We start from the raw sequence: 24,892 nt of genomic DNA on the forward strand, positions 1-24,892 counted from the left end.
TAGTTTTCTTATTGTGTGTGTGTGTGTGTGTGTGTGTGTGTGTGTGTGTGTGTGTGTGTGTGTGTGTGTGTGTGTGTGTGTGTGTGCGTGTGTGTGTGTGTGCGTGGGCATGTGTGTGTGTGTGCTTCTAACACTAGGAAATTTTATGTTTGCAATATAACAGGGGAGCAGCATTCAAATTATACACTCAACCTACTGGAGGCAGTGTTGCACACAAGCTTTAATTGTCATTGAAACAGTAAAGTGGTTGGCAAAACCATCGAACTTATTCAAGGGAGGTCAAAAGTTAAAAGACTTGGTTTGTGTAAGTAAACATGCGTGGCATGCTTCTACTACTTTTTAAAATGTCATTCTTTTTAAGGAATTATAAATGTAGAACTGGTCACTTCAAAGTTTGGCAGTCAGTTTCTGTGAAATTTACTGGGCTTTATTCCAGACTGGATTCGTCAATTGTGGAAAAGTTTGTGTCAAGTCATCGGACAAGGGGACATCTTGTATCCAGTCAAACAAACCAGTAGTTTGAAATTATTTTTCCATGTTCCTCTCATGTTTTACTGCCTGAAAATGTGGGTTTATGACTTCCATAAATAATATTTGCCAGCAGGTGGCTTCTTAATGTTATTTTAGTATGATGAGGGGTCAATCTGTTGTATTTCATAGGAGTTAGCTGTCCTCAACAGGGATCAGGAGAAGGGATTTAAGCTTTCTTTTTGAATATCTATACAGCATTAAATAATTAACTACCACCTAAATGATATCCACTGTTTTCAGCAAATAGGTAGGAAGTGGTTTGTCGACGGGTCAGAAATCAAAGTAAGTTACGTTGAAATAGCAACATGTACAAAATGATGGTAAAAATGGGTAAAACAAGTAAAAACTTTTATCCTAAGGCAACTGTGGATACATTCAAACCATGTTTGAATGTTTAAAAGAAATAGTCCCTATAAAATGTTTGAGTGACTGATGCAAATGTTCTCACAATGACTGGGTGAGCATTTTAATTTCCACCACTGATCTAGTATGTTATCAAGATTAAAAGGCATCCGGAAATGTGAAGTTTAATAGCCATTTCATGCTTTTAGGTTTCCTGTTTTGGATGAATCTGAAACCAGTTTATGACAATGATCTGTAGCAGCCTCGGCTCTGCCAAAAAGATTATCGTTCCCAGAACCACAAAGCTACACAGTTGACTGACGGAGAGGCACGCTTCACTGGCAGTCAAAAGAGCACAACACCTGTATATGCAATGCAACAACTGCTACCTAACATCCATGGAATCCAAGAAGCAGTGAAAAAATGCTTGCATTTTATGGGGCAAAAAGAAATGCAACGATTAACACCAACTTTCACAATGCTGAATTTATGCAGAGTTATCTCCAAAAGTTCGGAAAAAGGACGTTAGGGTCCAAGTCTTGCTCATTCACCTGTTTACACATCAGCTATTCAGGCATGACTAAAAGCCCTTTATTTAACTCGATACCAATTATAGCTAACAAAAGAAAAAAAAAGTTTGGATAAAATTAATTTAGAAAAATTGTTCCTAGGTAAAAATAATAAAGTCATTAGAGGGAAAATTCAAACTCTCATATTCTCCTCACCGCGGCTAATTCAGATCTAATTTTTACTAGCCACTAATTTAAGGGTGATGGGTGGGGAATAGGAATTACATCTGGAGGTAATTGAATGTGTGGAACAGAGCCCAGTGGAGGCTGAAATACCCCCAAGTCACCTACTCTACCACCCCACCATCACTCCACTCCCCTCCCATATACACACACACAGACACGAAAAGGAGCAAGGCAGACAAGACATAGAGGAGGAACTATTTAGGTGAGTGGGACTTCCTGAGAAGTGAAACGACACTTTCCACAAAGATGTTTTCATTGTGCTGTCACCAGACACAGGCTGGAGAGGATATACAGTCGGTGGAGCAAGGCTCAGGCGGGGAGACCGACAGAAACACTGATAAATGAGAGAGGGAGTGAGAATCTTAGATGGTGCAGCCTTCTCCAGACAGCTGTGCCGGATCAGGATTTAATAAATAGATAAATATGTGCAGTTTAGGAAAGGTTGGGGGTTAATTTGGACTTCACAGTTGGACCTGCTGTAAAAGCTTAGACTTTATGAGGAGGTCTCCTTCTCAAGTGACCAGCTACATCTGGGCAGGCCAATTGTGCGCCCTAATAAATGGCACAGTTTTTTTTAATGATCTGCAGTTTCAAAGCTTTGAGTAAAGAGTAACCAGCTGCACCGGTTTCACTGTACCCATGCAAACTTAGCCGCCATTTAGAAAGGTCAAATGGCGTCGTTTCCATTTTCTGAAAACAAAAACAATACAGGATGTTAGTACTTTTTTCTGCTGGAATCGTATTTGAATGAAACATCTTCTGTGTTTCTTAAGTAATGAGCAAATTTTAAGAGTTTTCTTTAGTTACAAATCAATTAAATAAACTTTTGAAACTTGAAACTTTGAGACTACTTTGAAATTATCCACAATTAGGAAATTAACTGGTGGCGGGTGAGCATATAAAAATTAAATTAGAAATAAAACGCATTAGGAGCTAATGAATAATATGTTTCTATGGCAAAATGGGCATAATATGTAATATTTTTAATTTTGCAGTTAGCATCGCTGTTACTAAAATTTTGTTATCAGACAAGTCTGCTTTTCCACTTTGAATTCTTTTTTACATTAATTTTTTTGATTTATTTTCAAAATTTGATTCTCTAAGAAACCCCCGTTTCATTTCTTGTCAAAGTCATTTTATTATTAAGTGAAAAAAACATGCAATCTAATTTTAGCATGATTATGAATACTTTTGGGCTCAACTGTACCTCTCTGTCTGAATGTTTCACAGCAAAGTTGTTCAATTTTATAGTATTTTTTTTATGAAACAACAAAGACAGACTTATTTGGATATATTTATTTAGAAGCTTGCGGGTCTTAGACTTTATTTTAAATGAGTAAAATCCTGTTTTACAGTGACTGCTCTCTAAATATCACCTAAAATCCATGACAGTTGGAGAACAGAATCGGCGCAATTCTAATGCTTGTTCAAACAATTTAAAAAAAAGAAAAATTGTCAATTGTCAAAAAATAACCTTTAACATTGCAGTGTGGTGCAGTGTAGTGTAAAAAAATTCATCTTGCACTTTCAAGAAATAAGGTTAGTATTTGTAAGGATAAAAAGACTCACAGTGGTTATGTTTGAATAATTTTCTTGATTATATTGAATAGACTCCCTATAAAAATGTGCAAAAATAAAATTGCAAGTTTCGCTCCCAATACTCCCCGCAGGAGGACATTAGCATGTAGAGAAACTTGCCTCGGTCTATTCCACACCTGAACCCCCTGCTCTTCACTTAAAACTCTTTGACATCCCTTCAACACTAAATGTGTTTTCCAAATGAAAATAAACGGAGTCCAACTGGTTTGAGGCAGTCATACTCTGCAATATGAGATCAAATAAAGGCTTCTGTGGAGGCTGAAAGGAAAAATAAAATGGCTTCAGAGGGGAGATGTACCAAGTAATAAAATTACTCCTTTATATCTTCCTAAACAGCATATGTTCCCTGGAGTGGGAGAAGGCCTCACTTTGGTCAAAGACAAGTATGCAAGTGGCAATTTTTTTTCCTTCGGTGAAGATTCCCCGATACACTTCTATACACTTGGTGCACGGCAATTTTCTTGAAAACGAGAAACTATTTCGGCAACAAGTTAAGCGGAACTTTGGAAGTTTCACTTTGATGATGGGCTGCCCGCGCATCCTCATTGAAAGGTGTGTTCCATTAAACCGGAACAGCAAAGTTTATAAGCACATTGCCTTTTAGACGAGTTCAAACTCTGCTGAAATGGTCACCTGAACAGTTGCATTTTCTTCTAATGCACACAGCTTACTTAGAGCTGACCACAATGTACCGCAATCCTTTTTGGGGTGAAAAAAAAAAAAATTCTCCGCTTAAAAATTGATTGACTAATCCAGTTATACAAGCAACGTCCTATTTGGCATTGGCGGAAACTAACTGCTTAAAATCATGCAATTGATTTGTATTATTTAAAAGCTGGTCACAATAATATTCAGATGGACTTTTTCACTATAGCAGAAAGGTTGTATTAAAGGAAAATTTGCAATTGGAAAGAATACATTATAATTCATTATACAGGCGCTATTAAACCTTCAGTAAAAATGCTTTGGTACAAGAATCGAGCCACTTATCAGACCTACTCACTACCTTTAAAAGCTGTCCATGTTCAGTGCTCTGAGTGGCAAAAAAGCAATCGCTGATGACTTTAAAATAGGACTAGATGTACAATTTAGCAAACTAAAACAGCGCACAAGGAATTTTAAGAATCAAAGCTCATATCTGTTCAAAAAGAATATAATCAAAGGAGAGTCAAGATGATTGTAGCTGATTTTTTTTTTTTTTAAAAGAGCTCTGCAAATATGTATTTTTAAATTAATGGAACGACTTGATTTGAAAGTATTTACATCTTTGAATATGTACACCTTTTGACACATTAAAACCACAAGCAATAGTGTATATTATTTATATTAACAAAAAAAGAACAGAAAGCTTGATGAAATATTGCTTTGCACATAGATAGTCAGATTTTAGTATTATTATTAACTTTTTTTTTTCAAAAATAGCTTACCCTGTATTTAACATAGGGATGGAGTATTCAGGATAATGTCTGTTGTTTACCCAATGTAAATTTAAAAAAAAGATTTCCGCAAGTAATCAGCTGATTCTATTCAAGTATAGATGAATCACACAGTTTTTGATTTTAATCTGCAAAAAATGTTTCAAAATCATGCCATCCTTTAGCCTTTGTATCACAATTACAATGTAATTTGATTTGGCTGATCACATGAAATTCAATTAAAGCACACTGAATTTTGTGGCTTAACTGGGACTAAAAGGATAAGAATTCAAATCTATACAACAAAAATGCACATTCTAAATATATGCAATCCAGATTTAGTGCAAAGAAATGCACAGGGTTTATAGATATTCCTGAGCATTTTTTCCAAAACTTTATTCATTCATTTCCTTTGAGTTCGCATAGAATGATACAACAAACTGAACCAATTGCTTCCAGATGTAGGCAGATGTCTCCGTCTCCATTTTTTTAAATGGAGTTTTGGCATATAATTAAGCAGCTTATGCCAAGCTGATGATGTTTGCGCTGTGACTATGAATTCATTTCTGGCATGAATGTAATACGGTAGTTCTTTCCTCGCTGACAAACTGCTAGATTATTGTTTACAAACATTCCCAAGTAAAGAGCAGACTCATTACAGTTCTCTTGACACTACTCTCTGAAAATGGCAAACTGATTGTGCATCTGCGGTTTACACTTGTCAACTGATGAAGGAGGCACCCAATTAAAATGGGAGGCAACAGTTGTCAGCATTTGGACAACTTAAAAAAAAAAAAAAAAACATCAAGTTTCTGGCAGCATCGAATTGTTGCCCTTTGTTTAAGTCTGCTGCTGTCCATTTTAGAAGACAAATGGTGAAAGAGGGCTGTTTCTGACAGCTTAAAAGTACCCATCAGCTGCCTCTGAGACATCTCCCTGCACGTCCGTTCCCAAAAACCTCCCCAAACAAACACGAGGCTCTACTTCAAATGCATAGCAGGGCTATTAGGTAATCCTCTCCTTTGTTCATTCTCTCTGAGCCTCGGCGGTGACTAACCTCAATTTCTCCTCGTTCCACTTCTTCTTGCCTTGGAGCTGACACAAGCATAGGACCCCCTCCACCCCCCCGCCGAAATTGAGTGACTCGGAAATACACATATGTTGTCTTATGTTTTTGGGGCGAGGGGCTGAAGCTTTTTTTGTGCTAAAGTTCCTTAAAAGGTCAAAGAGAGGAAGAGGTTTGCAGCACAAGGTCTCTGTTTCAGATGGGACAAATCTGAGGTTTTCTTTCGGATATTCAATTTCCTGCGAGGTAACCTAGCAGACTTACAGTAGTGTCTGAGCATGGAGAGGAAGGCTCCAGAGACTTAGGACTCTTGTCTGTGAATTGTTGCACCCCCTCTTAGTCAAATGCTGTGCAGCTTGCATGTGTTGCTTCCATCAAAGTCTGGGAAATCAATCAATTGTCAAAGAAATACCTCTTAGGCCAGATGTGGCACTTTGAAAAAATATATATATTAAAGTCCAGAGATTGCCTAATTGAAAAATTTCTGAAAGGTCAAATTGTCTGCTTTTAAATTCAACTTTGTGTTTTATGTATCTCCTCAAAGTTAGTTAAATAAGTGTGTGAAAGTTTCAGCTTGAAATATATCTGAACAATTTAGGGAGAATGAGAGACAAATGTTTCTTTAGCAGGTGACTTTTTCCTTTTGTTCTTTTTACAAGCCTTCAGTAGTTCCGCTTCTTGACACATACACACAGAACATAATTATAAATGCAAGACTTGCTATAGGGAGCTGAACTTTTCACACCTTTCAAAGCCACAAAATTGGATGGTTTTGTGGTTTGTGCAGCTGCCCCTCTGCACTAATGCAAGGCGGTGTCATATGAAAAATATTCCTCTCCCCAAACCACAGGGGCTGGTCATTAATGAAACGCAGGCCGAGCGGTGAGGTCATACAGAGTCTAGATTTCAGCAGCCACACTTAAAAAACCGCTCAGAGAGAATAGAGCAACAAGAACACAAATCAGATTCCAGCTCCAAGGACGGGGAAAATAAATAAATAGAGAGAGGTGCTGGCCCCTCTCACATTTTCCCCCCAGTGCTCTGCAAACAACCGTCAACTGCAGCTCAGAAACAGCTCACAATGAAAGCAGACTAAACAATCTGGTCCGAGCCAAGGAAAATGCTAAGCAACTCTGCACACAGGATGCCTCACCCTAATAGCCAACTATCAAATCTCACAATGGAATTGAGCCATTTGGCAACATATTTCACAGCAATCTAGACGGCGCACATTTAGTTTTAACAAAGTGTAGCGCAGATTAAAAATGGGAACTTAAGTTTCAGTGACAGACAAATGTCTGTTAGATATAAGTTGGGTTTGTGCAGCTTACATGAAAGCAACACACTGCAAATGTGTTTCATATTCCATACACCTACAGGTTTACGCCTTTTTTTTTTCAAACCACAAACTTAAATGTATTTTTTCTAGGATTTTATGGAATAGACGAACACAAAGTAGTGCATCGTTACGCTTTAACTCAGCATGGACTCAAATGACTGACGCAAAGAAAGCACAAGCACAGTAATGGCAAATTTTTCTTACTGTGGTTGAAAAAAGCTTGGCTCTACAAAATATTTACTATCTGGACCTCAAAACTAGGTTTAAGGTAAAGGTAGTACACCTAGCTAAAAATAGTATCATGCAGTGAGGCAAGTTGGGTTCGACAATGTTTTGAAGCAAAGGGGCTAATAAATAAATGAATAAAATCTCATGTTTTAGAAACATGATTTTATTAGGAAACAAGATTTTAAGGCAATGAATAATTTTCCTTCCACTTGACAAGAAAACCTACTAAAATACATTAAAGTTTGAGATCATAGCACAATAAGAAGCAAAAAGAAAAAAATGCATAGGGGGTGCAAATACTTTTGCCACATCCTCATATATGCATTCAAGGTGGGAAAAAAAGTTTTGTGTCAAATAAGAACCTTGGGTCTTGTAAACGAGTGATTAAAATCATCACCATTAAGATAAACACGACAAATGGGTCCCAGAAGATGTGCATGGCGAGGAGGAAGAGGCAAAGGGCAAGCCCAAGTAAGCAAGAGGGATCGGCACAGTGTGTTCCGGAGGTGGGTATGCACTAGTAACAGGAACCTTGGGACTGATAAAAAAAAACAAAAAAACTGGGTTACCAGAAGGGGAGCGGGCTCTAAACAGGAAACTAATGGGAAAGTCTCCACCATCCACCATGTGGCATTGTATTTTCCAGCTAGTCAAAGCCACACTCAAAGAGACCCCATGACTTCAAACAGCCAAAATAGCAGCACATTCATGAAACAGAACAGAACTACGGGGAATTTAAAAAAAGGGCAAGAAAAAAGAAAACACACACACATACACCCACGCACGCAGTGACTCACACACGTCCACGAAAAGGTAGCAGACCTCGCCAGCAGATGGTAAAATTAACATTTCAACAGTTCCTTCCTTTCATGTAGGTCTCGGCAGAACTTTTTTCTTTTTTTGAAAAGAGAAAAAAAAATAAGAGGGGCTTGGGTTTTGGTAAGATATAGTGGTGTAGAAGGCATCTGGAAAAGGGGAAGAGGAATATTGGCTTATGGCTCCTGATGGTCCACCTCTATGAAAAATTAAATAGGTCTGTTTTGCAGCTTTCCCCTCTCTGGAGTACCCTCAGCTATGTTATGGAAACATCATCTCGGTAATTTATACGCCACAGAACACCTGGTGATGAAAGAAAATAAACTAGTCTTCTCTTTCTTTCCCTCTTTAAAACCCAACTCTTTTACTTTTGGGGTTCTTTTTTTTCCACCATCCATCCAAGTTGCTAAATTTGCAAGAAGTTGGCATGCATTTCAAGGTTGAGTCATCAACAATTTTTTTTTAATTTCTTTTTTCTCCCCCTCAGATTTCTTCTTGAATTTTTGATATAAACTTCAAAAGATGCCACAGAGATATCATCACAGAGAGAGAGGAAGACTGAAGCATCTCTAATAAAGACCCAAACAATGGACAGCCTCTCTCATTTCCGACCCTGTCCAATGGAGCGTCTCAATAGTGCCCATTAATTTGGACACAGTTCTGGCTAAATTACATGTGTTCCACCTCTGTGACATTTTAAATGCAATTAAAAGCTGGTTATGGAAGTGTGCATGGACTTCCCTGTGATGAAGGGAAATCATTGACGTGATTAACATGCAAACGAGCTCATGCTGGCAGACTAGATTGGGGTTTGAAAACCTCAATTACTTTTGTGTGATTATCTATTTACCAGTACACAGATTTCCATTTCTCATCTCCAGCCGAGTTCCTCACGCATGAGCCTCAATTATACATGGCCCACCTTTATTTATGATGCGCACCAAGCTGAAATACAAGCTCTGGTTATCTTTTTTTTTTTTTACTATGATGTATTGCCTCTTTACAGGCTGCTCACAAGGCGGGACCACCAGGCCAACACTTCTTAATGCCGAACCATTTGTTTTTTGAGGACTTAATATGATGTTGACCAATCACCACCCTGCAGTTTTCCTATTCATCTATCCGGCCCCCTCTTTATAGTACCTTGCAAAAGGCACTGTAAATGTGAAAAAGGTTCAGGTCCTCTCATATTTTGTCTTGTTCCAACCACAGACTTCAGTGTGATTTCATGTGATAGCCAAACACAAAGTAGGACTAAGAAAATATATGTGTATACTTTGTGAATAAAGCTCGGCATTAAAATATCAACTCTGACATATTTTATTGGAATTACAGATGTTAATATTTTGGGATCAACTTAGCACATTTAAAGTAAAAAATCCCCTAACTGAAACGCCAAACTCAATTGTGAACATAACGTTTTGTAGCTCCTGCCACAAGCCTTTCTAACACATAAATATGTTTTGATCTAAACCAATCAGTGTAGCTCTGGCTGTGTGTTTTTGGGTCATTGTCCCGAAAGGGAAATCTCCAACCCAGACGCCCGTGTTTGGCAACCTCTAACAAGTTTTCTTCCAGCTTTCTCCTGCTTTTAGCTCCTTTAATAGTTAACACTGGCTAGCAGCTACTCTGCAGCTTCTCCAGTGTTAGCACAGGTCTCTTGGCTGTGTCTCTGAATAATGCTGTCCTTGCAAGTTTGCTTAGATTTGCCGTTGTGCCATGCGGTTTTTATTTTTTTACTTCTCTGTGAGAAGTAAAGAAGACTAATTAAGACTAATTAAGAGCTTAGAACCATGTTTTATGACTAAAATCTAAAACATATGACTCTAACCCTGCTTTCAAACTTCTTCACGGCTTTATCGCTAACTAGTTTGGTCATCATGTAAGTCACGTTGGAATGCAAATGTTTTAGTTTATTTATGCAAATCAAAGGAAATGAGATAGCATAAAATGTAAAAAATTGTGTATCCTTTTCCAACATTTATCAATTATTGATTTCCAATAGGTAAATAAAGGTTGAAGATTGTCATTTCTGAATCCAAATAAGAAAAATGTTGTACATTAATACATCTGCAGGCTGCAATAAATCAAAAAATTATTCTCGGTTTTCTGTTACCCCAGATGACTAATTCATAAAACTGTGTCAATTTGTCAATTTCAACTCAACTTGAACTGAAAGCCTCCAAAAGCACAACCAAATTTTAAACATGTAGGTTAAATAAAATTAAGAAATATGCTTTGATTTTTCTTTTTGTTTATTTACTTTGATTGGACCAAGACAATATATTCTCGCTCCAAAACAACTTCAAACAACTCAAGATTCATTGCATTGTTTTGTTCAACTTTTCATGCATGTGATGCTTATATTTTTCAAGCACCTGAAAATATACAAAAGTTAATGTATATTTGTAATGTGTATTTGTATTTCAACCCTTTTACTTGAGCTGTAATTATTTTAATGTGACTTTTGCAGCTTGGAGGACAGGGAGAGAAAGGAAAGAGATGCATCTCTGTGGCACAGCCGTGCTTTCTCCCCCCCCCCACATTGTGCCCAGCATGCATAAAACATGCCCTGTTGCTTCAGTGGGAGCAAGAAGGAAAACAGTGCCATCAAGTGAAAGTACTGAGGATTCCTCAAAGAACTCAGTAGATCAGCTATATTATCAAAATAAATGTACAATAAGTTGGTTTGATTCAGTAAACATCAAAAAGATATTTTTGTTTATACATTTGACTAATCTTCATCAGTGCACTGAATGGTTTTAGAAGAAACGAGGGGACCTTCTGTTTCAGTAGCGAGATAATAAGACTGTGAAAATGTGGTAGTTTCTGCTGTACAAGCAACCTCTGGAACAAAGGGAATTATTACCATTGAACCCAGTTGCCATGATTTGCCAGCAGGCTTTTTTAGTGTAGCTAAAGTAGGAAAAGGAAGTGGATACAGCGCACTGACTGAGTGAAACTGGGAATGATGGGTAGAGACCCGAGTGAGACAGAATAAAAGAGAAAAAAAGAGAGGAATGGCTTAGATAATAGTAGATAATGGACAATTAACTCAGCGAGTAGTGCTTGCTGCAGTTAATAGAAGCTTCTGGTGCAGCCAGTCCCCGATCACCACTCAGCCATGTTCACTCTGGGAATACAGGCGATACCAAGCTGCTGGCTACTGGATCTCAGAGGTGCCCTGTGCCATATTAGAAATCTACACAATGCCTTCACACGAAGCTCGATACCAACAACCTTGTCCCAAAGTGCGAACATTAGCACTCCAGTGGTGGAAATTATGTGGTGCCTTAGCCTCGTTCATTGCTTCGTTTCCTTCCATTATCAAAGTAAACCCAGAAGCTGTATATTTCTTTTTAAAAAGTGACATCCCGGCGCGTGCCGATGTGGAAATTAGCATAATTAAACCTATATAATAGCTTGCTGCAAAAATAAGCATGTGGATGTCATCCGCGTGAATCACAGAGACAATGGGTGTACTCGTATGAAGTGATTTAAACTGGCCCCCACCACTCACCCACCCCCATGTCCCTTCAAGTCCCATCTAAATCTATTGATCTGTGAAACACTGGGACCCAGGGGAAGCAATTCAGTTAATATCATACATCTAATGATGAGATGAATAACGATTAAACCATTTGGTAATTAAACGTCTTACAAACCACTTAACTGACTGTGCGTCAGGAAGGGTTGGTGGGGAGGGGGTCGCAAGAGGTTGCGGTGATTGTTTTTCATTTTCTTACTTCACGCAACAGCAAGAGACACATGCCGGTGGTATGGCAGCATATCAGTGATGATGGGAGAAAATGGTAGCTGACATAAGGGGAAAACACACTGATGGTTGTTAGCGGCAATGGTGCTAATCTGACATGCTGTCAAAACGGCAGGAAAACAGTATAGCAGGGGCTTAGGATGAAGATGGAAAAATACAGCAAATAGCTGAGTTTTAATTGATTCTTACCATTATTAGCTTGATAGCATGTTGAGAAGTAGTCAAGAAAACCATAGAACAGTTTGGGTGGAGGAGGGTTTAACAGTAAATACAATAACATAGGCCAGAAGAGTGATGATAGATAGCATTAAAAAAAATAGAAGGCAACAATATTTAACACTGAAAATAAAAAATATACATAGAATTAAACTTAAATAATTAATGTCCCTTCTACAGTTTCCCCCCTCCCCCAAAAAGGAGAAACCAAACCAAAAATTAGAAGGTCTACCTTTTTTCCACAATGGGTCAGTTCATACTAAGGTAAATTACAGGCTGAGTGGGAACTTTTATATCCCTGGGTCAGGTGCCAGAACGTCAGATCCCTAAGATACTAATTCCAGACAACTTTTCTTCTGACTTTCTCTTTGCCACTGGATAAATTGCCAAGAAATCTTTAATTGTATAAGTAAAAATTGAGCTGAGGATCTAGCTATCACCATTTTTGATCGAGTAGACATTGTGTTGTGCTCTGAAGGTTGATGTTCTTTTTCTGCAACTTTCTTGTGTCCTCGGCTGCTTTGCTTTGCATTTTATTCGGCTTTTCTTTCTACATTTTGTTTATAAATATAAGTGGAAACAACCATTGTGAGCTACAACCCTTTGCATGACTGACAAATAAAACTGTGAAATCGATGACTTTTAGAGTGACGTTTTAAACGAGTCGGCCCTCCTTCCCAGTGAGCCAACGACGACTAACTTGAGCTCATTCTCAGGGCATTTACACATGGAAAGATGTGTGGCATGCACCTTATTGAATGATAGCTGGTAAACATTGTCATTCCAAAAAGAGACAGGATTAAAACCTGCTTTGCCCATTGAGCGGAACAGTACGCAAAGAGAGGATGGGAACAATAGCCAATGGAGGTTGGTATCACAAGGGTCCAATGTCTGCTGTGATGAATATGTGGGAGATTATAACCATTCCATCATTTCCATAATGCAAAAATCTTTTTTTTTTTTTCTTCATCACCCAGCAGACTATTCACTAAATAAATGAGAAAACTATCACCGGCGTAGAAATATTCGACAAAAGGCAGAAGGGAACGAGAGTGAGATTTGAATGACCCCCCGTGCCTTTGACAATACAGACGCTGTTCGGACACATTCGGAGGCAGCGGAGTGAGTAAGACCTGGTAGAGTATTTATCATTGGGCACAATACAAATGTATTACCATGTCAGCTATACCACTTTACAGTACAGAATGGAACTTCAGTGAGTGTGAGAAAACTTTTACATAAAACCAAGGGGAAATTTGAGGGCACAGTTCTTTTGACGTGTGGCTTTTCTGCCTCAAACGCACAAAAAAAACTCAAGAATCATTTAGTGGACAGTAGCTTTAAAGGCACAAAGACTCAAACCCGTGCATTTAACCAGTATGTCAACTATCCTACTGAAGAAGAATAAAACTGCAATCGTTAAAAAAATAAAAAAGTCTTCTGAGAATAATTGGCTAGTTTCAGAATCAAAGAAGGCAATTACTGTGAGGGGTATGTAAAGTAGTTACACTCAGTAAACATTTTTGATATTAAAATCAAAGGTTTGAATGTATTTTACTCAGATTTTTTGTGATAGTATAAAAGAGAAAAACAAAAACAAACAAAAACAGTAATGCATGTTTATGAAGTGGAAGGAAATTGATACACATACGGCTCCCAATAATTATTCCTTGTAAAAATCTGACAGATGTGCTGAATATTTATTTAACTCCCCCTAAATCTGCCCTTTGAAAGTTCACATTTCCTCACATTATGATGCTGCCACCTCCATGTCTGCAGCACGACTGTGGTTTACAATTGTCTATTTGCAAAGTATAGATGGGAAGCATCTATGAACATCAATTTCCAAGTCTTGGCACATTTTCAACTTGATTTATGTGTTGACTTCTACTGGACCAACAATTTGTTTTTATCTAACCCTCTCCAATGTGGGTGTTTCTGTACGTTTTACGATCATAGTGCTGCTGGAAAGTAAGCCTCTACTCCTGTCCCCAAGATTTCTATCAGGTTTTCTTCCATAACTGTCTACATTCAAGCATACACTGATCCCCTCAACTATGACTCTAACCCTGTTCTTGCTGAAAAAGAGCATCCTCCACGCGTGCTGCTACCGACACTTTTTACGGTGCAAATAGTGTGGTCTACTTTAGCATTTTATTATGTTAATATTTACAAATTAAGCACAGATGCCCCTTGTATTATGTGTTTACTGAGGGTGGGAACATCTCTACATATTCTGAGCCTGCCTGTTACTTCTATAGAGAGCCCCTCAAAAACATTAGACTTGTGAAATTCCTGAGCCTTAGAAAGTATCTCCGTGCCCCCAGCTCTCTTCACACCTCAGCATCACTGACATCTTTTCAGCCATTCACTTGATGCATTTCTGCTTCTTCATGCGAGTGTAAGTGAACGAGAGAGAGCCGCCGCTGGGCCAAGTGAATAGGAGTGTGTATCATCTGCTAGTCTATCCCAGAGATTCCTCCCTTGGTAGCCTAGTTTATTTACTTTATCTGCAATATAATGCTTCAGTGAGCATTAGCAACTTTGAGACACAAGTTTCAATCAGCCGTCGAGCGGCTGCGCACGCCAGTCTGTGCGTGTGCTTGGCCAGGTGTGGAGAAAAGATGAAAACTGCCGTCAAAGAGATGGCAGAGCTATAAAGCGAAAGGCTGACAAAGAGGTCCCAAAATAATACAAAAATAAAATCGGACAGCCGAAGGAGAGGAAGATTGGGGAGAAAAGAAGAGCAGCAAAGAAGAAAGCCAGAAAAATAAACTGTACAGGACAGCATGGAGAGAAACTGAGTGGGGCGGGTGAGTACTGGTGGGCTAAAGAAGTAAAAGAAACAGTGAGACAGAGCTTGACAGACAAAAGAAATGATAGAAAGAGACAAAAACAAAGTAAAAGAGAAAGTGAAAAGAAGGGAGAAAGTCGAGGCAAGAAGAAAAGATGTTCTCCCAGGGTAGCGTGGAGCAGGTCTTGTCCAATAAACACAGGTGAGCAGCTCGACAGCCTAAGACCACCAGGCTGACTGACAGCAGAAAGCTCTCACTGACCGCCAGCTTTATGTTACATGACACGAGGAGTGCAACTCAACTGACAAAGAGAAACTGCCTGAACCTCTCAGAGTGCGGGAGGGAGTGGGTGCCCCATGCTCACTGTTTAAAAGCAGCCTTCACGCACAGCAACCGCGGTGATGCAAAACACGCGGCCTGCACGCTCAGACAGGAGGAGAGTGAAGCCGTTTTCCTTCACAGGTGAGCAGAAGAAGGAAACACCCTAGCGCTTCGGTTAGTTAGTACGAGAAAGCGAGGAGCTGGAGCACGCGGGGCGGGCGGGTGGGATGTATGCTGTGTGCCGACTGAATCTTTTCCACATGACGGGCCTCGGGCTGTTTTTGTCAACTGCACTCTTGAGCAGCAAGGAGTCAGGTAGTGTGACCACATGATTGCCCAAGAGGCACCACGGTGAGAGGAGGGAAGTGGGGGAAAGGGAAGCGAGGGCCAGGCAGAGGGAGAGATGCGGGAGCGGGGTGCTGAAGGGGGGGACAGGGGCCGATGCAGCACGCATGATGAGGTGTAATCACAAACCCCATTCAGGGTGCAGTGGAGTTTGTCAACATACACACATTCACATTCCACTGTCTGTCAGCTCTATGACCCAAATCGAGCATGCTGGCTCAGTTTGTGTGTGTTTCTCGCCCCCCACACTACACACACAAGAATGCTTTTTACCCATTTTGCCTCAAACCAGGTAGGAGCAGTTGCACTGTCTGACTTGTGGGTTGCGGTGAGGAAGTCTTAGCGCGAAGCTCTTGTAGGATTTTGCTGCCACTGGTATCCCTTTTCAAGCTGCGATCAAATGTTCATTACGAACAAAGGACTTGGCTTGTTGCCTCTGGAGTAAAAGCTTTTCGCCCAACTGTAACCGCGTTGTTTGATTTGAAACGTTTACATTAATAGAGACTGAAAATAGAAAAAGAAAAAAAAGAAACTTTTCAAAAGTATTTACACTCCATGAATTTTGTCAACATTCTGTCATTTTCACACAAAAAAAAACAACAACTTCACTTTGGTTAGCCTACCTTTGTAAAGAAGAAGGAAAATAATAGATGGGTTTCAAGATTTCAAAAGTGTGGCAGTCTTTTGTATTCAGCTGCCAACTTATGCTGTAAGTACAGTTGCAAGTATTTGGGTTGATCTCTATAAACTTTTCATGTAAAATGATAATTTAGACCATGTGAAAAGCAATTTTCAATTCTTGACTCATATGATAAGCATCCTCCAGCATGACCCAGTCACTACCATGTTTCACTATAGTGATGGTATGCTTAGGGCCCACTGGAACTACTCTGAGTACCATTTCCTATCGACCAGTACTCTGCTTTGCCTGGACTGGACATATAAATATTTTTTGAGAACTATCCTTTTTTTTTCTTAATCATATTTACAGATAAACTGCCCATGTAATGATGATATTTTAATGCTTTAAGTAGATCTTAATTAGAAGTGTCCAAGTAAAAAGGAATGAAAATTAACTGCTCTATAATGTGCAAAAATAAAAATGATGTAAATCAACATCCAATCAGAAACTTGAAAAGGAATCTTATTTATATTAGATAAACAATGTGAACCCTACCAAAGTCTAAGAGTCATTTGTTTTCCCCTGAGACTTATAAAATACTAAAGAGAATATATTTTTAATTGATTATATATGTGTTTAAAACAAGGCATTGAGACAATGTTTGCATTTTAAAAATATTTCACATACTTAAGACACAGCATCAACGTCTTGGCAGCCTAAACTGAAATAGTTCACCAGCAGGTAAAATGACTGTATATTTAGTTTATGTTGTGATGACAATTTCCCTTATAAAACATCATACTGGTGAATGGCTAACATAAACTTTGGACTATGTGTGCAGTCTGAAAAATGAGGCTCCATGACAGTTCGCTGATAACAGACAAGTTCAATCTGTCAGGGCAATCAGCGTTTAGACCTTGGGAGAAGAATGCAGGACTTGTGTGCGACTGATCCACTGGACGCGATCACCTGCGAGTGAAGCCGCTCGTAATTCTTCCCACCTGAAAGACGGAGTTCAGCGCAAAGTCAGGCCTCTCTGATGTCATCCCAGCCTCAGGTTGGGTTTCACAATAATCTCTGGCTCTTGGACGGATGCCATCCAGCCCAGCTTCCGCACTCGACGTTTCTCCAATTAGGTTGCAGGGAAAGGATAACACATGAAACACTAGATGCTTTTTTTTAATTAGAGTCGCGCATGCAATGTTTGCAATCACTCATTTCCAGAGTGTCAGCCTTCTCTATAAGAAGGTGCATAGTGCAATTGGAGGGGCTCCAAAGTAAGCTTTGGCCACCTTTGCTGAGGAAAAGCAGACTTTCTATCATTTCTCTGAGAACATTTTTAAAGTACACATTCTTCCTTAAAATGCCCCCCAAAAAATGGAACTTTGAAATCACGAGGATCAATAACCTTACTGAGACTCTTTATCTTCTCTTAAGCAATGATGGCTAGTCTCATTTTGAGCCTTTTCTACTTTCCACCTTCATTCTCATGGCAACTGTGCACTCTGGACAAACACTCTCCATGCAATTTCTTTTCTTCACTCCTGTCCGTCAACTCTGCACCTCCATATGCTTGCTTGTTTTTCTACTCTGACCCTCAATCATTTCTCTTTCAGATGTGTCGAATGCCTGACAGTTGCTAGGAAAAGCTATGGCACAGAGAGAAAAAAAAAGAGGAGGAATTTGAAATGTTTACACAGAGTTGGAAATCTGGACTCAAATCAGTCTTGTTATTATCAGCAAATGTCTAAGGAGAAAAAAAAAGCTGGGAATATAAATATCAGGTAGGAAAATATACCTCCCTTATGGAAATAATTTGAATAAAATCAGGAGTCTATTTATCAGAGAGATTAGCAGTGGGCAGGTTTCCATTGGTTCTGCTACTTTTGCTCCACTTTGCTCACAGCATGACACCATCAGACCTCTGACTAAACTTTAAGTTGAAAAATGGAAACTTGGGAACTTGCAAAACTTTCAACACCTCCCTCTCCCCAAGTGCAAAGACAAAACAGCAGACCATAGAGACAAGAATGGCAGCAGAGCAAAAGCAAAGAGATGGAAAGCAGGGAAAGTAAACCTTTGATGAGTAAGACTTTTTTTTTGTTAAGTATCAGGGCTTAACTTTAAAATATTCTGGGTGGTAGTGAATGGGGGATTGACCAAGGGCCCTGATCTTAGCCACACAGTGGGGCACTGGGGTTAATGGTGGATAAGGATTAGAAAAAAAGGGGTTACTTTTCCTGATCTCCAGCCACCCCCACATCCCACTATCCAGTGTTCATCGTCTCCACCAATCCCAAACCGGCCACACAATAGAGGCTACCAATGGGGAATGGTCCGAGTCCCTTTGATTTTTGCCTTTACCCCATTGGCTGCTTTAAGTGCCCAGGGTAAAGACCCATGGAGGTTTCCCCTGTTTGCCCACTCACAGGGATGACAGTTAGCAGCTCAGAGAAACCATTTGGGGATTGAAAATGGAATGACAAGAGGTCTCTGATCTATGACAAGAAATCAATTTCAGACTGGAAATATTAGCAGAGGGCTGTTGAGTCCAAACTGCAGCTTCTTTAAAGAAACCAAAAGATGTGCTTAATTGCTGTAGATTTTTCCTGTTCTCGTTTTTTTTTGTATGTCTACACTGCAAGTATGGCTTCCAGTGTTAGGGTAATTACACTTTTCTGCAATGATTAGAAGAACTTCTTCTGGCCAGCAGATATGCAGAAAGGATTCATCTTTGAAGATTTAACTGAAGTACTAGACAAATTAAGAACTAATATTTAAATCTCTTTTAGGTGGAAATGTGGACTAAAGAAACCCAGCAGAGCTGGAGAGGTCAGCATCTCACAAATTTGCTCAATAAATCTTCACCTAAAAGCTTCTGCTTCATATGTTTCTGCTTCATTCTCACTTATGTCAGGAGTTTAGATTACCTTAAAAAGGAAGTGGATGTAACCACAGAAAGTACAATCACTACTTTTTTGATTCAAAGTGAAACTTTACAGACATTTTTAGTTGTTTTGATGTCTATATGAATCAGAAGACTCATTGAAAAGTGGAATTCATTAGATTTCTTAATCTGGCCATTGATTGCCAGGTCAAATGCCTATTTTATTTTTCAGTCAAAATTAAGTATGCCAATTATTTTTACTTTATAAATACATCAACCTGCAGCATGTACTTTCATGAAATGAAACAAAGGTTATGGAAAGGTGCTTTGACGTAATTGCATTCTTTTCACATGTTTTAAAAACCTGCTCAAACTCGTGCACTTCATTTCAAAACAAAACAAAATTGGATCCTAAAATTCACATAATCTGATATTAACAAATAATTCTAATTGTTTCACAGCCAGCTGGCCAGTTTTGTGCAGCAACAGGTGGGGGAGATGATTTTTATGTAATCCTATCCTCCAGACAGCCAGAAAAAAAAGAAAACACAAACTACTTCATGCTGGCACTTTTTTGTAGCCTTTCTGAAAAACATTTTAATATCTTAAATATTGTACTACCACAATCACCAATTATCTTTAACAGATATACATTGTATGTGAGTTTGCTTATAGTTGCTTGTAGCTCTAAACTTCAATCTGTTCAACAGTATATTGAATACTTTTTAATTTACTTAATAGCAATGGGCTTTCTTTGGTTTTTTTTTAAATGCCTGTTCTTCTTAACTTGGTGGTGCTGCCACATCATTTCCCAAAACAAAACCTTTACCAGCAAAATATACTTTACCCACACTTCTTTCCAACAACAAAGACTATTGAACTAAAACTGCATCAACTCAACAGTTACTGACTGATACCCATTTTCACAACATCACGCATGCAGAAGATCAAGTAAAATGGTCTTCACTTACCACTTTCACCTCACAGTGTTTTCTTCTTTCTATGGATGCAGAGTGTGCATATTTCATCCTAGAATAGAACAAAAGGAAAAGAAGATATCTAACATATAAAAACATTTTTAAAAAATACATTTGGAGTTTGTGCTCTTGTATCTTTTTTTTCTTTGCCTAATTGGTAACAGGTCTAAACAAGGTTACACTGTATTCAGCTTCATCTTGGAACAACTTCTAATGAAGAGATCATCAAAACAATAAGAAAAGCTGGAATCTCAGCTTGGTCACATTTGCCAGCCATAGTGCATAACTTCTAAGTGAGAGTAGATTGAAAATCCTTGGGGTGTGAAAACCAAACAGGCACAATGGAAAGGTTGCCCAGTGGAGGGGGAATTCTATCAGCGTGGACAAGATGAAGATTTGTTACATTTGAAGAGGAGGAATGAGAACCCTCTGACCCCCACCACTGCAATACAATCATCCAAACACATTGAAGTAAAATACTCAGCGCACTTTCGAATGATGCACGTTTTGATTTACTGCTCTCTAAATACTAACAGATGAAGAGATATACATTATACTGCTCTAATCTTTCCACAGGTTAAAGAGTTGACATGAGGGGGATTAGGTTCAAGCACTCACCCTAAGGGAGAAAACTTGCTGTCGTTGATGTTCTTCGCAGGCTGGGTTGGGAGTCCGGCGATGTCGGCTCACTAAGATAAGAGAACCCGAAAGTACTTATTAGTTAGGCCAAATCTGCTTCAGAAAATTGTTTCTTTTCTTCTCATTTGATACATTTACTGCTATTGCAGGCAAGTGTGGGCTGGATGGTGTGTTGCATAACTATTTTCTGCATGGTGTGTAGGTGAAAGTAATAAATTTTAAATCAACAAAGTGCACCTGGAATCGGCTGAGAAGCTTGAGCGTGTGTGCGTGAACGTGTGTGTGTTTAAGTGCATGCGCTAACAGGCAATGTACAATATACTACCCCCAATACACACACATGCACACACTATAAAGTTGAAAGGTGCTGTGCCTGCAAGGCTCAAGCTCTCAGCGCAAAGTAAATCACACTGTTAACCTGACACCATTGATTTTCTCATGTACCCCATTCAGCTGCCTGCATCAAAACACACATGCTAAGAACCATTAGGATGAAGGGTTGTGTTGTTTTAATCACACCAGTGCCGGACGAGTGCTTAGTATAAGATTGCAGCTACTGATGCATCTCATTTACAGTAAAATAATAATAATAATAATAATTTGAAGACTGGCAGTAGCAGATGGGGCACGAATTTTACACAATGGACTAGATGTTCCACTCTGAAGTGTGCATATTTGTGTGTGTGTGTGTGTGTGTGTGTGTGTGTGTGTGTGTGTGTTGTGTTGTGTGTGTGTGTGTGTGTGTGTGTGTGTGTGTGGTGTGTGTGTGTGGGGGTGTGTGTGTGTGTGTGCGTGCACATGTATGCTTTTCCCCTTTTATTCTCCCAGAATTCCAATGACCCCTACAGGCAACCAGCGGCTGCTGAATCCTGAGGAATGTGCTCTCTGAACTGTACAAAAAAGCCCTCAGCTCAAAGGGGACAGCCGAAAAACAAATCATGCCAACTGTGATAATTTTTGTGCTGTTGTGAGTTTCTGGAAAATGTTGCAGAAACTCACAACGATTGCCAGGGAACGTTTACTTGGAAGAGGGCACGGGGTTCACCTTCGTTCCTCAAGTGAGTGGGGGGACAGACATAGATGAAAAACTGAGAACGGTATTTATATTTTATGCAATATTCTTGTACAGCTCATTTTCATTAACTTATTCATGAAGGTTGCAATAGGCAGGAAAAACAGAAGCAGTTCCTAACTTTTTTTGGTATGAAATGAAGGAGTTTCTACATGATGTTTTGTACTTACTACGCATTTGGGGGCATTTTACATCCAGTCAATGTTTTAAGTTACTGCAAGCAAATGTGACTCAATGCAGTTTACAGAGACACAGATTCACTTTTTTTATTGAAACAAGTTCATTTAATAGATGCCAGTTATTCCAAAGATCAATAATCTTAGGCAATATTTCAACGTCTCAAATTAGATCTGATTGGATTACAACTCACTTAAAGCAGGAAGTACATTCTGGCCAGTGCTTATTTGTCTGTGACTGGTCTGGTTCCATAACTCCCAATTGACCACATAGGTTTGAACACTGAGCCAGAAACTGTAGGGGGTTTCCTCCGATTAAAAAGGGAGTTGTTTTGTTTTCACTGTAACCATATACTTACTCGAAATGAGGAATTGCTGGAAAATTAACTTCTACTTCTGAATTCTACCTGTGTGTGAAATCTCGTCAAGTTAAATCTGTGCAAAGTTGATGGTTAAACTTAATATTTAAGCATAATTTACAGTGAAATGATCACTTGATTTAGTTTGACGTGAATAAATACGGCTGTAAAACCAACAGTTTTGGATGGCCTTCCGTAAAAATTTAACACCCCCATTCCTAAATTATTTGCTCCCACATACACTTCAACACCTTTAGGCTGTACATGTGTCATATTTTATTCACCAGAAAAGCATCTGGCATCCCATTAGTCTGCATAACCTCAAATTCTTGGATTTCCAAATATCAAATGTGTCTTTTTGCCAAATGTAAAACCATTGGCAAATTCTATCAAACTATAAATATGGCAAATGCATTCAAGTATTCATGAAGGCCTAATAATGCTATAGGCTAATATTTACATAAAGTGCCACACGCTAAGTCAAGATAAACTATTTAAGGCCCGGGCCGCAAATACCTCCACACGGCAGAAAAAAGGAAAGTGTCCTGCCATGAAAGACGACATTATGCTAACAAGTCAGATTACTGTACACAATAACTTTATCTTAAAAGTAAATACCATCCTTGGGTTGGGTGTTATGGAAAGTCACTGGCAATATTTCTGTGGGGACCTAACGCTCCTTATCAGCATTAGTCGAGCGATTCAGGCCTGCCCGAAGAAAGATGAGTCTTCAAACTCATTCTATTCATGGTCAGACGTGTAATTACCCTCAGCTCACAGTCTAGACGTAACCGCTTTCACAGTATTTAAGACCCTCCCTATGCAACGCACGGACGCTGGCTCCCACCACACAGCCCTGTGTGTTAAATCTGCGGGCAGATAAATTAGTGAAGAATGCAATAAAATAGACACAATGAGTGGAACTTTATCCTCCCTGCTGCTAAATGAGATTTCTTTGAAATGCAGATCAGTGGCTCTAGATTAGTGAATTTTAGCTGCTGTCAACATCATAACAAAATACAAATGCGATTGTTCGCCACTGCCTTATCTCCTTGCTTCCATCTGCTGGCTGGTTATTTACTCCCCCCTGATTTACTATGCAGATCTAAATAAGTCGCATCAAAAGGAGGGCTTACTGCACAATGCCTTCTTAAGCTTCGACATCAAGGTATTTGAAAAACCGGTAGTCACATGAAAAGGCTGCCCATCAAAGGCACATCTCTAATGAACTCTCCCGTATCAGAGGGGGCTTGCGGGGCCCTAGCTTTAATACCATCTGTGTGGTGAGAGAGAGGCAAACCTGAGAGCCAGACCCACCAAGCCGAGGTGGAGAAAGAAAGGAAAAAGAGGAAGGCCTTAGTTATCAGATGAGATTAACTCAGTGGCGAGGCTAGTTATAGGTTTTTCCATCCGTTCATCAAACTTTTAAGGGTCGGCTGAGGGAGGCGCTTCAAAAAAAACATCAGTGGCACAAGATTAGGGCAATTCGAAATGGAAAAAGATGGGCCACATTTTTTTCTCAAAAACTGAAGCGAACTAAACCCAAACAAGGCAAAGATTCTTTAAAATGAAAGACTATCAAACAATGTCAATAAGTACATGTTGCCATTGGTGGATTACTCATGATCAGAGGTAGAGGATGAGAAGAAGAAGAAGCATACTCTACTATTACAGAGCTTTGGCCATCTCCACAGAGCTTGTGCTTTATGCTCGTGCAAAAACCTTTAATTTCATGGTGTATTTGTTGCCTTCAGCACACAGGACGGATTACAACCGACAATCTCCAGACTTTCACGGAGAAAAATAAACTGCGTGAAGGGATCATGATTTGTAACCCCGCTGCCGCTGCCACCACCACCGACCTGTTTATTATCCCCGCGTCTGGATGAAGGGGAAGACCCCCACTGATGAGCCTGCAGTTTACCAGTGAACAATTAGCCCCGGCGCTGGCACATGTGGTTAAAAGGCGAGCATTGCGGGAGAGCGCCAGATGATGAAGGGATGAGGATGGGAGGAGGGAAAGGAGGAGAAAACATTGCATGGGAGGGGAAGAATGGAACAGGCGCGTGGCAGGCACGTGCGAACCAGTTTTGACTTCGAAATGTGTCCTTCCTTCTCAGTATCAGCTGTGCAAAAATATTCACACCACTTTTACTTTTCCAAGACAGTTTCTAAAAACTAACTTTGCTGTATTTTAATCATGATAGACCAAAATAAAGGCTGTGCATATTTGTGAGGTAGTAGCAATATGAGAAACTTCTTGGAATCAATATGTTTTCGGAAACTCTGGAGATGTGCAAAGCCTACAAAAAGTTTCACGCATCTAGACACAACGTATATGTAAACTATTTTGAAAAATCATGTCATTTTCCATCCACTTCGCAATAATGCTTTACTTCCAGGGACTGTTTCAATTATTTTGCTGCTTCTACAAATGTTCTCTTGGGTTTGTTTTTTGTTTAGTTTCATTTATCTTCCATTTGATAATGTCTCTGCAGAAGATGATGCTGCTTCACAGCAGAGGGACCTCCAAGGCTTGCTGCCAACTATCTTTTTGGGTCTTTTTTTAAAACCCATTCAAACTGAACTGGTGATGTGAAGGCACCTGGTGGCTGAG

General features: G+C 39.4%; 1 protein-coding gene across 2 annotated transcripts in view; it reads right to left on the bottom strand.

The window, feature by feature from the left end:
* foxp2 (forkhead box P2) overlaps positions 1-24,892 on the bottom strand; it is a 112,131-nt gene that overhangs the window by 81,526 nt on the left and 5,713 nt on the right. The window contains exons 2-3 of one of the 2 annotated variants that reach the window (XM_055054663.1): positions 20,648-20,718; positions 20,024-20,081 (exon numbers count right to left, since the gene is read on the bottom strand). In XM_055054663.1, the coding sequence (XP_054910638.1) occupies positions 20,024-20,080 (57 nt within the window). In that variant the 5' untranslated portion in view covers position 20,081; positions 20,648-20,718. Of the gene's footprint in view, positions 1-20,023; positions 20,082-20,647; positions 20,719-24,892 lie in introns of those variants that run through there. The other variant, XM_055054659.1, reaches the window with a different exon arrangement.

Source organism: Poeciliopsis prolifica, unplaced genomic scaffold (genome assembly GCF_027474105.1).
Source record: "Poeciliopsis prolifica strain line A6 unplaced genomic scaffold, Auburn_PproV2 SCAFFOLD040, whole genome shotgun sequence".
In the NCBI taxonomy this organism is placed as follows: Eukaryota; Metazoa; Chordata; class Actinopteri; order Cyprinodontiformes; family Poeciliidae; genus Poeciliopsis; species Poeciliopsis prolifica.